At 50.5% G+C, this 15,297-nt stretch overlaps 1 protein-coding gene across 1 annotated transcript in view; it reads left to right on the plus strand.

Annotated features, from left to right (window-relative positions):
* The window catches only part of NFATC3 (nuclear factor of activated T cells 3), a 1,594,447-nt gene that overhangs the window by 1,381,350 nt on the left and 197,800 nt on the right, over positions 1 to 15,297 (plus strand). Inside the window, exon 9 of the mRNA XM_069639728.1 lies at positions 13,274 to 14,284. Coding sequence (XP_069495829.1) covers positions 13,274 to 14,284 — 1,011 coding nt within the window. The remainder of the gene's footprint in view (positions 1 to 13,273; positions 14,285 to 15,297) is intronic.

Below are 15,297 nucleotides of genomic sequence, written 5' to 3' on the forward strand. Positions count from 1 at the left end.
TGTGATCGTGCCTGTCAATGTCTCTTAAATCGTTTCGGCAACATTGTGAGCAATTAATTATGGAAATTGGAATATCCAAATAAATATGGGCAGTCCATTGGTCCTTCAGGAACTGAAGAAAAAAGCTCCTCATTAGGACTGGTTTACAAATTGCCTATGCTTCGATATGAAAAGAACAATTTCAGAGCTTATAATTTATCAATGTATGGCAACATCGAAGCATGTGTAATACCGATCCCAAGTTTATAGGACTTACATAAAATTTAGCTTAAATTTAACCGACATATGAAGCTGTTTTTCGCTATTGTAGGTTGTACAATGACCATTTATGAACAGAATATTTGAAACATCTTACAATTCAATACAGAGGAATTATCGAGGAGTGTTTTAGTTGCATTGTTTTGTAAACAATATACAGAGGCACTCTAACAAAAGAAGTTTGGACACGATTAATACAGACCGCGCATGTCTCACTTTTAGTTAGCTTAACTGCCTTTTGTGATAAATTGGAAGCTTATTTTAAACATGGTTAATTAGTGGGTTGGAATGCATTGGAATTCTTTTAAATAAATATTTTTGTACACTTATGATGTATTATAAGATATGTCATTTTGTGAAAAGTTAGATTTTAATCAAAATACAGTACATAAATGAACATATAAATAAAGTCTTTATTAAATGAGATGTGGAGGAACACCCTGGAGCTGAACATGAACTTTGTCAGTTGCTCCTTACTCTCGATTTCAATCCATCTGAATTTCTACACACAGGCTGGTCATACCAAGAAACACCAATTGATGTCAAATATTAAGCTTCTTACCTCAACCTTATCTGCCACAAGAGGTGTTACTTTTGTTCTGATCTTCACCATGCCTTGGTTGCGAGTCTTCATATCTGAGGAGAACCAGTTTCTTGATATTGAGTTCCTAGCTGTAGATGCCCAAAACATATGCTATCCAGTGTTAGGAGTATGTCCCTGGCTATTCTCAGCTGTAGGTGCCATACCAGTCACTACGTATTTATAGGGCATACTCACCAGAAACCCATGTATGGACTGGGAACAGGGGTAAAACATTTACTTTACTCTCTCCCTCAGTTCTCCACAAGAAATGAAAAAACGTTTCTTACTCTCCAAACGTACCATATCCAGGGGAGTTCCTTCAAGGATTGAGATAAACAACCATGACCAGAGGTTCACCAACACACTACTCAGTCAATTCAGGAACAACTATATGGTAGATGAATAGTGATCATTTGGGGCCAGCCACTTGCATCCATTCAACCAAAATAGTTCTCCATTATCTCAACCTTCTCTCTTAACAACCGCTTTGTGCCCATCGGTTAATAGCTCAACAGAAAAGTGATTTCGAGGGGATTGGGTCCTCCGACGTATTCCATATGTATGACAGGTAATCACCACAGCTGTGCTGCTTCTGAAACTTTTTTCGACGTCTGCATCGATGACGTCAATGCGCCGTCGTCGAGGCCCTCCTCCGACGTCCGACATCATCCGATGTGATAAGTAGGACACACGACGCCCGTAGCCTCAGTTCCGTTTTTTTCCGCGAACGTGTTGCTTCGTGAATCTCGGATAACGCCTCGACTTTTTGGAGTTCTGTTCTTCTCAGTTCTTCGAACCTGTTCGTTTTTGTGTGAATCTCCTTCGTGTGAAGATGTCTTCTACTTCGTCGTCGACCCCGCGTCCGGGCTTCAAGAAGTGCGGGGAGTGTGGGCCCAAGATGTCGGTGACGGACTCGCACAACGCCTGCCTCTGGTGCCTCGGGGAGGCCCACGACACGGATGACTGTATCGACTGCCAGTCGCTCACGTCCAAAGCCTTATGTGAACGTAAGAAGAAGTTGTCGGTAGGTCGGGTGTCCAAGCCCCGGAAGTCGAAGTCTGCGGGGCTTTCGACAGATGATTCGAGAGGAGACTCTCCGCGTCATCGTCGGAAGTCTCGTGGGTCTCCTTCTAGGAGTCGGTCTCGCCACTCCTCGGCCTCTTCGAGGCATTCTCGGAAGCGCCGACAGCGGTCGTCTTCCAGGTCCTTTTCTGAGGACTCTGCCTGGCACGTCGCTTACCCCACCAGCCGTGCAACGCCGGAGGAATGGGCTGGCGATTCTCGAGTCGCAGGGTACTAAGCCGTCCGCGCCCCCGAGTGGGGTTGATCGTGAGAGGTCGAGAGACACCGCTCGCAAGAGTGGTCGGCACGAGTCACGGGAGAGGTCCCGTTCGGACAAGGGGACTCGTTCTCGACGTACCCGTTCCAGGTCTCGGTCCTCGACGCGTTCGAGACCGTGTGCACCTGTGATGTCTTCGAGGAAGACATCGACGTCTGAGGCGTCGAGGGCGTCAACAGGCTTTCTCGAGGCTCCGAGGAAGTCATCGAAGCCATGGACGCTCAGGTCGTCGAAGGACACGATCGGAGCTCCGGCTTCGAGGACTGTGTCGACGCCGTCGATGCTGGCGGCGCTGCATCTGACGTCAACGCCGATCCTCTCGGCGCCGATGCCTGTTCTCTCGACGCCGGCGTCGATTCACTCGACGCCCTCAATGCCTTTCGAGGCCGGGGTGTCGGAGGTACCCTATGGCACGGGGGAACCCCTTAGGAAGGCTCTGGTTAAGAGCAAGCACTCTCGGGTGCCTTCTTTTCGCCACCTGGAATATATTTCAGAGGTGGATGAGGATTCTGATGGCCTGGTTCCTAGTCAGGTTCCAGATGATATTGTCTCGGGCCATAGTCAGTTTGACGATTTGAGGCAGTCACTGCATGATGCCAGTGGACTGGACACCTCTCCGGAGGAGGTGTTTTGTAGGCCTGAGCCTGGCTCTCATGCCGATTCCTCATACCGGCGCCTTATGGCTAGGGTTTCCGAGTACTTGGGTTGGTCTGCTCCCCCAGGGGAGTTTGTGCAGGATGATCTCACGGACATCCTTGATGTTGGTCCCCCAACTGACCCGGTACTGCCGTTTCATATGGCTCTACAGAGAAGTGTGGCGGCGGCTTGGACTGCTCCGGAGAGTCTCCCGGCGGTGGGCAGGTCCTTGTCGCGAAAATACCGTCCAGCCAGTAGCGACCCCTGCTACTTGACCAGGCACCCCACTCCGGAGAGTTTGGTGGTACAGGCGGCCACGGCCCCGGCAAAGCAGGCGTCGTACCCTACCATCCCTCCTGATAGGGACGACAAACGTTTTGATGGCTGGGCGAAGAAAGTGTTTTCTTCTGGTGGTATGGCGCTTCAGGCGGCCAACTCCATTTGTGGCTTGTCTCGTTTCACACACACTCTGTGGAACTGTGTTGCGTTAGCGGCTGAACATATTCCCGAAGGGGACGAACGGGATGGTTTCCTTGCTATGGTCCAGGATGGTAAGGATGCCATGTGTGAGTCCGTTCAGTCGGGTTTGGACATGGCTGAATGCGTCAGCAGGTCCATGGCGGCGAGCACCGTGATACGCAGGTTTGCGTGGTTGCGGAAGTCGGGGTTTGCTCCTGATGTGCAGTCCCGGCTCCTCAACATGCCCTTTGACGGTGAACACCTTTTTGGCAGCAAGGCTGACGAGAGCCTTGAGAGGTTGCAGACCTCAAAAGCTGCAGCGAAGTCGTTGGGCGCTGCAGTTCGCCAACCTCCGCCTTTTCGTCCTAGGGGACAGCAATGGAGGGGTGGTTCCTTTCGCTATTACTCGTCCTTCAGTAAAGCGAGAGGTGCTGGCAGTCAAAGAGGCCAACGCAGGGGTACCAGAGGTTGACGACAGGGTACCCGTGGTGCCAAGGCCGCTCGGGCAGTTGCCTCTTTGCCCTCAGGTAACGCCGCAGCCGCTACCACTCAGTCATGAGGCCATGTCCCATGGTTCGCTGGTTGGGGGAAGGCTGGCGCAGCATCTTGTAGAGTGGCGTGCCATTACTTCAGATCTGTGGGTTCTGGAGATCATAACCCACGGCTACTGTCTTCCCTTTCGGCACAGGCCTCGCGACAATCCACCGGGGAACCTCTCTTTGCAGAGTCCGGATCCGCTCCTTGCGCAGGAAATTAAAGCCCTGCTGGAGAAAGGCGCCATAGAACTGGTGCCTGTAGCAGAGAGGAACAAGGGATGGTATTCCCCTTGTTTTTTGATTTCGAAGAAAGACGGGGGATTGAGACCCATCATGGACTTGCGCGGTTTGAACAAACTCCTCAGGAAGGACAAGTTCAAGATGGTTACTCTCTCTCAAGTCCTCCAGGCCCTTCAGCTTCAGGACTGGTTGGTGTCTCTCGACCTCAAGGATGCTTACTTCCATGTGCCGATCCATCCCAAGCACAAGAAGTACCTGAGGTTCGCGGTTGGGGCCTCGCACTTTCAGTTTCGGGTCCTGCCGTTCGGATTGACCTCCGCCCCGAGGGTTTTCACCAAGCTCATGGTGGTGGTAGCAGCGCATCTCAGGCAAGGGGGGATTCACGTCTACCCCTACCTGGACGATTGGTTGATCAGGGGGAGCTCTCCCGAGCAAGTCCTGGATCATCTGTCCGTCACCTGCCACTCCCTTCACAGGCTGGGCTTCTCCCTCAATTTAAAGAAGTCCCATTTGACGCCAACACAGCGGCTCCAGTACATCGGAGCAGTGCTCGACACTTCCCTGGGGCAGTGTTTTCCTCCCCAGGTGAGGGCTCTTCACATTCAGCAGATGGTGCACAAGTTTCAGCATGCCCAGATGCTTCCAGCGTTTGAGTTCTTGAGGTTGCTCGGCCTCATGGCATCCTGCATTCTTCTGGTGCCAGAGGCTCGCCTGCGGATGAGATCTTTGCAGTGGGCACTCAAGATGCAATGGTCCCAGTCCTCCCGCAGGATGTCGGACCCGGTTCAGGTGCCGCCCTCGGTCGCCCGTGACCTTCTGTGGTGGGCCGTGGAAGGCAACTTGATGAAAGGGGCTCCATTTTGGCTTCCCTGGCCGGAGGTGACGATCGTGACGGATGCATCCCTCACGGGATGGGGGAGCTCATGCCAACGGGCTAACTGTCAGCGGTTGTTGGTCTCCGTCGGAGTCCAAACTCCATATCAATCTGTTGGAGCTGAGGGCCGTCAGGCTAGCCCTGAAGGCTTTTCTGCCGACTGTGCGAGGAAAGAATGTCCTGATCCTGACGCACAACACAGTGGCCATGCACTACCTCAACTAAAAGGGGAGGGCAGGGTCACTTCCTCTGTGCAGGGAGGCGATGCAGCTCGAGTTCTGGGCCCTCCAGCAGGAAGTTTCGATCTCAGCAGTTCATCTGGCCGGAGACAAAAACGTGACGGCGGACGCTCTGAGCAGGCAGAGCACGATCTCTCACGAGTGGGAGTTGGCTCAGGAGATTCTCCTGGAGATCTTCGCCCTTTGGGGGACCCCTCAAGTGATTCTCTTCGCCTCCAGTGTCAACGGGAAGTGCGAGAGGTTCCGCTCGCGGGAATTTCCTCCAAAAGGAGCCTTAGGAGACGCGTCCGTGGTGGAGTGGTCATTCCCACTCCTGTACGCGTTTCCTCCAGTCCCCGTCATCCCGCAAGTGCTGCGGAGGTTGTGGAAGTTCGGTTCCCGGATGATCCTCATTGCTCCGGCGTGGGCTCGGAGGACGTGGTACCCGGACCTTCTCGACTTGTCCATCTGCCCTCCACGTCGTCTTCCCTACCGAGACGATCTGCTCTCACGGGAGGGGAGTCAGGTTCTCCATCCAGAGGTCAGATCCCTCAACCTTCACGCTTGGCTTCTGAAAGGTTGAGGTATAAGGATTGGGACCTCCCTGAAGACGTGATGGAGGTGTTGCGCTCGGCCCGAAGGCCAGCAACAAAGTCTCTGTACCGTTGCCATTGGCGTAAGTTCTGCGACTGGTGCAGAGTTCAGAATGTGGATCCTTTTGCATGTGACATCCCCATGGGTATGTCCTTTTTACTTTCTTTGGCCCACAGGGGCTTCCAAGTGGGTACCATTAAAAGGTTACCTGGCGGCGCTGTCCATCTTTAAGCGCTCGTCTGAAGAGTGTTCCTACTTTAAAATTCCTTTAATTTCACAGTTTCTGAAAGGGCTCACTAATGTGTTCCCTCCCCACCTTTCCTGGTGCCCGGTTGGGATTTGAACCTTGTTCTTAAGTTTCTTATGGGTGCTCCGTTTGAGCCTTTGCATTCTTGCCCTTTGAGGCGGTTAACTCTGAAAACTGTGTTTCTGGTTGCGGTTACTTCCGCTCGCAGAGTGAGTGAGTTACAGGCACTTTCAGTTAAGCCACCCTTCACTGTATTTCATAAGGACAGGGTTGTCCTTAGAGTTCGTCCTTCTTTTCTTCCGAAGGTGGTTTCGGATTTTAATTTGGTCCAGAAGGTTGTTCTACCGGCATTCTATCCTCCTCCGCATCCTGGTAAGGAAGAGGAGAGGCTCCATAGGCTTGATCCTAGGAGAGCTTTAAGCTTTTATGTTTCACGCATGTCCCGGGTCAGAGTGGACGATCAACTCTTTATTGGTTACGCTGGAAAGCGTTTGGGACAGGCTGTGACGAAACAGACTTTGTCTCGCTTGATTATTTTGGTCATCTCGGAGTGTTACCGCTTGGCGGGTAAGGACCCGCCGGCTGGCTTGCGGGCCCATTCTACCAGGGGTATGGCTGCATCTACTGCCCTGCAGAGGGGTGTTCCTATTCGCAACTTCTGTGATGCAGCCACCTGGGCTTCTGTACATACATTTGTACGTCACTATTCCCTCGATTCCATCCGGGGACAGGATCTGGCCTTAGGCAAGGCGGTCCTTTGCTCTACTATTTGATTGGCAATTCTAAATTTTGATTCTAAATTCTTTCCCTCCTCCTTGCTCTGGTACTGCTTTGGGAGTCTGTCATAGATATGGAATACGTCGGAGGACCCAATCCCCTCGAAGAACAAGTTACTTTCTTACCTGGTAACGTTCTTTCGATGGGATGGTCCGACGACGTATTCCATATCGCTCCCTCCCTGCCTTCCCCGCTGCAGAATTTCTTTTGCGATTGCAGCTTACGTTCCGCAAGGCTTTGTGTCTGACTGGCAGTTGTCCAATGTCACACGTTCTGGGGGAAAAACCACAACTGAGGCTACGGGCTTCGTGCGTCCTACTTATCACATCGGATGACGTCGGACGTCCGAGGAGGGCCTCGACGACGGCGCATCGACGTCATCGACGCAGGACGCAGACGTCAAAAAAAGTTTCTGAAGCAGCACAGCTGTGGTGATTACCTGTCATAGATATGGAATACGTCGTCGGACCATCCCATCGAAAGAACGTTACCAGGTAAGAAAGTAACTTGTTCTTTTCTGGCCTAACTAAGCCACTATCTTAACAGGGGGCAATATAGTACAATAAACTCAGGACAAGAGAATGAGAGGGGGTTAGAGGGAATGAGAGGGAGGTGAAAATGAGAGAGCCAGAATGGAAGATAATTCAAAGACCATTGCCAGACCTTCAGCAAGGCTCAAACCTACCCTGCTACTTCTTGCATCATAGGGCCTCATACTCTTATGTCCTGTCCCCTTTCCTCCATACTGTATTGGCGTCCCTCGTGAGGGACGGGAGACAGAACCTTTTTCACCAGAAAAACCTTCTTCCCCTTTAAATTTAGAGGCGTGCAGAGGCACCATTTCTGGATCCTGCGAGCACTCAGGCGGACACAGATGAGGAGGAGTACCCTGACACACCATTGTCAGCGAAGGCTTTCCACGAACACCTTGCGGCCCTGGCAAAATACCTGGCCCTTCCTCAGCCCAAGGTTGAGCAACCCAAGGAGGGGGTCCTGGCAGAAGTCCTCATGCTAAGGCCCCCCTCCAAGACTGGGATCCCGATGCAGAAGGATGTTGTTGCCCTGGCCAAGAAGGGGTGGCTCAAACCACACTCGGCCCAACCTTTCAATCGGCTCCTCGACGCCAAGTACAGGCAGCTAGAGGGGGATATACTCTTGCTTTCAGCTCATCCTCAACCGCACTCCTCGGTGATCACTGCAGCGTCACTCTATTCTAAACCTGTCGTCTTCAACCACCTCGTCCTCGGTGCTGCTAGGCAAGGAGGGGACGATCTTGGAGGCGTACGGGAAAAAGCTGTGCTCAAACGCCTCCCTGCACCTGCGCCAAGCCAATGCTGATGCCATGCTGGCAGCTGCTAACCAAAGGCTCTGGGGGGAAATCGCGGACTTCCTCCTGGAACTCCCGCCCCAAAGCCAGGCTTGCTTCAAGGCGGTAGTAGGAAAAGCCAGGCCGGTAGAGCCGCCATCATGGAGTCCTCAGTGGCCCATATCGATACCTCTGGCCGGGCCATCTGCATCGCCACGGACATGAGAAGGATGGCCTGGCTCCGGGCTATGAAGTTCAACACAGACGTCCATGAACGCATATTGGACCTTCCATTTGAGGGTTGAGACCTCTTTCACTCCTCCACGGATGAAGAATTAGATAAAAAGAATAACCGCTCACAGACCGCTAAGTCTTTATTCTTACAAAGGCCACGCCCAAGGCATACACCCAGTCCAATCCACGCTCTGACAAGGGGCGGGTGCCTGGAAGGTGCCTGGAGGGTTCCGAGGCTTCCAGGAATGCAGGTCCAGGCAATGTTCCCGGAGTCAGCAGCAGAGAAAACAACAAAAAGGGGCGGGGCAAGCGGTTTTCCAATCCCCCTCCTCCTCAGCAGCCTGAGAGGGAAAAAAGGCATTACATGCCCCTTCGGGTCCACGTGTCATGGTATGGGGCAAGCTTGCCTCTCGCGTGCAATTTTGGTGGCAGGATTTTTCAGACCCCTGGATCCTATCCGTAGTCTCCACAGGGTAACGCCTACCGGTCCCTCCTTTTCCTCCCTACTCCCCTCCGCTCCCACAGATTGGGACAGCAACTCGATTGGCGGAAGTCCGGTCACTCGTCGAGAGCTAGGCGTCCCAGCTTCCCAGAGAGGATTGAGCTTCTATTCCAGGATTCTCGCCATACAGAAGAAGAATCAGTCTGGCCTGAGAGTTGTGTTGGACCTTTCCACCCTCAACCTCTCCCTACCTCTACAAAAATTCAAGATGGATACGCCAGCTCTCATTGCGGAGACACTGAACAGGGGAGACTGGATGTGCTCCCTGGATCTGAAGGACACTTATCTACATGTCCTGATTTGGCAGCCTCATCGGTCCTTTCTGCGCTTCAGTATCATGGGCTGCCATTTCCAGTACAAGGTTCTACCCTTTGGCCTCAAATCAGCCCCCAGGGTATTCACCAGATTGATGAATGCTGTGGCAGCTCTCCTCAGGGTCCAGGGCCACCACATCTACCCATACCTTGATGACTGGCTTCTCAGGGCCTCATCTCCAGAGGTGGTTTTTCACACCTCCTCGGCTCTTATGAACACACTCCACGACCTGCGGTTTACTATCAATCTCAAGAAGTCTCTGCTGCAACCCAGGCAGAAGCTGATCTTCCTGGGCCTCATCTGGGACACCGTCTCCGAAAGGGTGTTTCCCCTCAGAGGACAAGATCACGGCCATCAAGAGAGCTGCTATTCACTTCCTCTCCACAACTGTGACTTCGGCCTAGTGGTACCAACACCTACTGGGCATCATGGCGGCAGTCCTTCTGGCCGTTCCCCCACACGAGACTCAGGATGAGGAGGCTGCAGCTGGACTTCGCAGCTTCCTGGAATCAGGAGAGGGGCTCACAATCGGAGCCTGTGGACATTCCCACATCTCACCACCCGGACATCCTCTGGTGGTCCACGGACTACAACCTACAGCGGGTCAAGCCCTTCCAGCAGCCTCTCACTCTGGTCCCTGTCATGACGGACTCCTCATTTGAGGGCTGGGGAACCACTCTGGACAACCACAGCGTCCATGGAGTCTGGACCCGGCAGGAACAGGAGTCCCACATCAACTTGGCAGTTAAAGGCCATATGGCTGGCCCTCAAAGCCTTCCTCCCTCTCATATAAGGCAAGACAGTACTTATCCAGATGGACAACTCCACCAGCATGTACTATGTGAACAAGTAGGGTGGTACCAGATTCCCTCCACTTTGCAACCTCGCGATCAGCATGTAGGAGTGGGCCCTGGAGAACAACATCTACCTCATAGTTGTCCACCTCCCGGGGGAAGCCAACCTGGAGGCGGACAGACTCGGCAGACTGGGGGCAGACAAATACGAGTGGCAATTGAATGACCTGGTACTGGAGGAAATCTTCCACAGATGGGGGGCACCCCCAAGTGGATCGGTTTGCGTCCCACATCAACAAGAAATGCCAGCGGTTCACCTCCTGGCAGGGACAGGCCCCCGGCTCCCTGAGCGATGTCTTCCAGCTACAGTGGAACTACATGAGGGCATACGCCTTAACCCCCCAAACCCCTGGTCCACAGGATGATCAGTAGGATAAAGCAATCGTGTCACCTCAGCATCATTTTGATAGCACCCTGGTGGACCACGAGACCATGGTTCTCCGAGTTGCTCAGCCTCTCAGAAAGACCTCCCATTCACCTACCGCTGGGCCCAACTCCGCTCCGGACACAGCAGGGGGGCAGGGTTCTCCACCCTGCTCCTCACAAGCTAGCCCTAGCAGCGTAGTTCCTAAACAGGTCACTCTGAAACACTTGAACCTATCGCAGGCTAATCTGGTGATCATACAGGGCGTCAGAAGCAAAGCTACCAGGAGCCAATACATGAGAAAATGGTCTAGATTCTGTCATTGGGCCAGCTCTAAGGAGATCGACCCTCTCAAGTGCTCGTTGGATGATGTCCTCTCCTTTTTAGCACACTTCACACACTCCGGAGTGCAAGTTTACACATGCCACACTTAATTGGCAGCCATAGGTGCCTACAGAAATTCAGAGGCGGTCTATTTTCCTCCTCTTTTCCGGTGATCAAGGGACACCTGGCTGGCCTCCACAGACTCTACCCGCCCATAAAGGGGCCTCACCCAGCCTGGGAACTCAACGTGGTATTGGGCGCATTGGCCCACAAACCATTTGAGCCAATTGCATCCGCTGACATCAAGTGGATAACCCTAAAGACAGCTCTGCTCGTGGGCCACACCTCAGCGCGCAAGATCCAGACCCTCATGGTCTCGGAGCCCTGCACCACTTTTCAGAAGGACATGGTGGTCCTCCGGACGCACCCTGCCTTCCTACCCAAGGTCTCATCCGCTTTCCACCTTAACAAGGAGATTGTTCTAACTACTTTCTTCTCTGATCCCAAAGATGAACCTCAGAGAATGTTGCATCGCCTCGATGTCAGACGCGCTCTGAAGTATTACTTGGACAGGACCAAGGATTTCCGCAAGTCAGATGCCCTTTTTGTCACTTTCTGAGGTGCAAGGCCCAGGTATCTGGCTTCCAAGGCCTCCATCAAGGAGGCCTATCATGGGCAGCACAAGCCATTTCCGTCTAATTTGAATGCTCATGCTATCAGGGCCAAGAGCACAGCTATTGCGTTCCAACGCCATGTTCTTTGGCAGATCATCAGTAGGGCGGCCACCTGGGCCACCTCCTCAGGTTTTTGCAAGCACTACTGTCTGGACGTTGCCTCTAGGTCTGACGCGGCTTTCGGTCAGGCGGTTTTGAGAAACCTGTTTGCTTAAGGAGGGTCTCCTCTCCTTCCTAGGGCTACACTCAGTTGTAATCACCCATACAGTATGGAGGAAAGGGGATGGGACGTAAGAGTAATTAATAGTTACTCACCGTCGTGACGAACATACTCTTAGTCCATAGTCCCCTTTACTCCATATGTTCCATCATCCTCCCCCCTAATAATACTGGCGTCATAAGGCAATGTTGCATATTGTCGACACATCAATGGGGACTGAGGAGTGGCTCCAGTGAGTGGAGTCAGGCGAGCGCATGCTCCCGGGGCTGCGCTCCCTCGCGCCTCTAAATTTAAATGGGAAGAAGGTTTTCCTGGTGAAAAAGGTTCCGTCTCCCGTCCCTCGCGAGGGACGCCCATACACTATGGAGGAAAGGGGACTATGGACTAAGAGTACGTAAGTCACTACAGTGAGTAACTATTAATTTAGGAGTATGCCGGTCGGGTAACAACGGTGCCAGTAGGCTACCAGCACCATTGTTACTAGACCGGCATACTCGGGTGGGTGCTGTCCCTCCCGCCAGGTCTGACCTAGCGGGTGGAACAGCACTTGCTCGCAGGCTTTGATGGAAGCACCGGCCCCGTTATCAACAGTGCCAGTGCTTCCGTCCTCCCCATTCCCATTGAGTCCTATAGGACTCAATGGGAATGGGGAGTCATTTTTTCCAGCGCCTGGCAATGGGTAATTACCGTGCCACCTGGGGCTGTAATGCCCCAGTAATTTCCCATTGTCAGGCGCCGAAAAAACCCCAACTCTGGCGCCAGGCTCGTAATGAGGCCCATAGACACAGAAGCCTTACTACCAGGTAGTGCAGTATACGTTTAGTTTCTGGGGTTGCCATGCTACAATCTGGCACTTTCGGACCTACTTAACGAAAATGGAAATTTGGCTGTTGACCTTGTCCATGATGATCATCTCAGACTCAGGCAACACGATTTATTAGGACAAAATGGTTTTTCCTTTAGATGTTAAAATAATATAAAAGCACCCAACTATGACCTATTACCACTTATTGATGCACCTGCCTCAAACGACTTTTAATGTCACCAATGATCATGTTGTAAGTGGATTATGCAGGGAATGCTCACTGACATCTGTGAAAATGTAGCAATTCCAGATGTAAATTGTGGTACATTTTGACGATCTCATTGAAGTCTACGAGTAACACTTGCGTCTGAAAGAGGTTGAACGCATAGAAGTTGATAAACAAACCCAAGAGAGAACCAGGTGTGCAGGGTGAGGATCTGCTAGCAGCAAGTAACTTTGAATGTTGGTTATTACCTGCAGTTCCAGTCTGTCATCTAATCAGATGATTGGCCAGCACACCAGCCCATGATGCTCATCTTAAGCATGTCCTTAAATTGCATCCTTTACCCCGAGACCATTTTTAATGCTTTTTCCTAAGTTTGATCAATAGTAATGCTATGTTTCCTTAGCTGTATGTTTGCAATAAGTGAGTGATGAAGCTGTTCCAGACCAGAGCTTAAGGATAGAGGTATGGTTTATTGAATTTTTTTTTCAGGAAAATCAGCTCCTGTTGTCGTTTCTTCTGGTCTGATACTCAGGACAGTTAGTTTTGTGTTGCAAGTGCTCACTGTTTAGCAATTTGTTGGCAATTATTTGTTTTATATGCCCGGCCAAACCTTACACAAACGGATGTCCTTGTATGTGTAAGACAAATTCCTTATTTGAAGACTGCTTTCTTTTTTCCTTGTTTACAGTTTTATTGAAACAGGAGCACGGAGATGACTCGGAATTGCCTGCAGTATCGGCTTCGTCTATGCCCCATAGTGGTAGTGCTCAGACTATTCAATCAATTAGAACTCAACTGCCTTCACCAGATCTAGGGCATAATTCTGATCATTTACTATCCACATCACCCAGGAGCCTCGTTTTTCCAGTTCAGCAACAATATCCTTCCATGGTTAACTCAGCTGTGTCCCATCTTACGCATATACAGGGTCGGAACATTAATCCTGGTGCAGAGTGCCATGTGATGTCACCTTCTGTAGTCCACCAGTCTTTTCAAGCTACGTCTGCATCTCCAGCGAGGTCTTCTTACCTTCCTATGCAAAATATTATGTATAATGGACAGTCTGCTCTACCTATTAACTCTGCCTCAAGTCAAGGATTTGATACAATTTCATTTCAACATGATTCAGCTGTCCCTCTTTTAATGAGTCTTGGCTCACGGTCATTACCATCAATTCAGTACCATTCTTCGACTTCTGACTCATTATTACCAGGGCACCAGATGGCTCATCCGAGTCATTCAGGGCAATCTTCACTGCAGTCAGTAGTATACCATTGTTCAAATACAAGACATGGTTCTATTCCTTTGCCTACAAGCCAACCTATTGCTCAGTCTTCACCTCAGTTGCAACCAGTTACATACCATTCTTCAAACCCAGGATCTGCTTCATCGCCATCTACAACCACTTCCTATCCATTGGTTTGTTCCCCCTTATCAGGACCCTCGTCTCCACAGTTACAATCTTTGCCTTATCGGTCTCCAAGCTCAGGACAGTCTGACTCTTGTTCATCTCCAGTTCCGATTGGGCATTCTGGACAGCCTTCCCCACAAGCAAATAGCCCATCTTTAGTCCATCATAATGTGTGCGATGCATCTTCTATTTCAACTGATGACCCATCTCTGAATATTAAATCTGAACCTGAAGATCAAGAGCTGAATTTTGAAACAATTGGTCTACAAGACATCACATTAGACGATGGTAAGGTTTTGTTTTTAATTGTTGTTAATCTAAAGATGTGTTAAATGTGTATTTTGTTTGTTTTAATTTTTGTGATTAAGTTGGGCCTATGGACCCCTAAATCATACATGTACATATTCTTTTTTTTTTCCCTTTTCCTTCACTTCAAAATATAATTTAATGCAGCTAGTTTAGCTATTTGACTTAAAGGAAATAGATATTGTGGTTTGTTTTTCATAGCACTCAAGAATTCGCTGTTAAGAGGATTATTTTGTTGGAGTCTTTGTAAGGTATAACATTTGCTTACACTGTGGCAGAGGCAGCCAACCAGTCCCTCTCCAGATGTTTTGGCTTAAAACATCCTTACACAAAAATGGCTCAGAGCCCTCTTGGGTCCTCTTATTATAATATCATCTCTGAGAATTCAAGCCACAACTGCCGTCAGCATTTATTGTATAAAAACAGGTATGGTATAGCCTCTACATGCTGTAGGCTTTTTCACTGGAAGCCCTTGAAAAGTACATAGATCATGGCCTACAACTCCCATGAACCCTCACTGCTGACTGGAATTGTAGGCAAAACATCTGGAGGGTGGTAAAAGGTCTACCCCTGATCTGTATGGACCGACAAGCCATATTGAAGACTAACACTTTGACCTTCTTTTGGTGGCTCTACAGTATTGCTTTTGTCTTCCTGCAGGGTTTAAACTCTCAGTGAGTTAGTCTATTCTATTTTGTTCTTTCTTTCTCTTGTGGAGTTATCTATCAGTTTTTGGGTATTTAATGAGTCAGGATCTTGCCTGTGATGTGAATTGAATAAAGGTGCAGTCAATGATATCTTCAGGTCTAATCAGTGATCTCCCTCTGCCCCTCAGCCAGTTTTATTTGTAGTATGTGTGTCTCTAGATTGCACCCATCTTTTATCCCTGAGCACAATGAGAAATGGTCACTTTGAGTTGCAAATCCCAAACACAAAACAGCTGTTTTTCAATTGAAGATCTTTTTGCTGCTAGACCACCATGCTCCTCACACCTC

The sequence above is a fragment of the Ambystoma mexicanum genome, chromosome 1q, assembly GCF_040938575.1.
Source record: "Ambystoma mexicanum isolate Mex_15411 chromosome 1q, UKY_AmexF1_1, whole genome shotgun sequence".
Lineage (NCBI taxonomy): Eukaryota > Metazoa > Chordata > Amphibia > Caudata > Ambystomatidae > Ambystoma > Ambystoma mexicanum.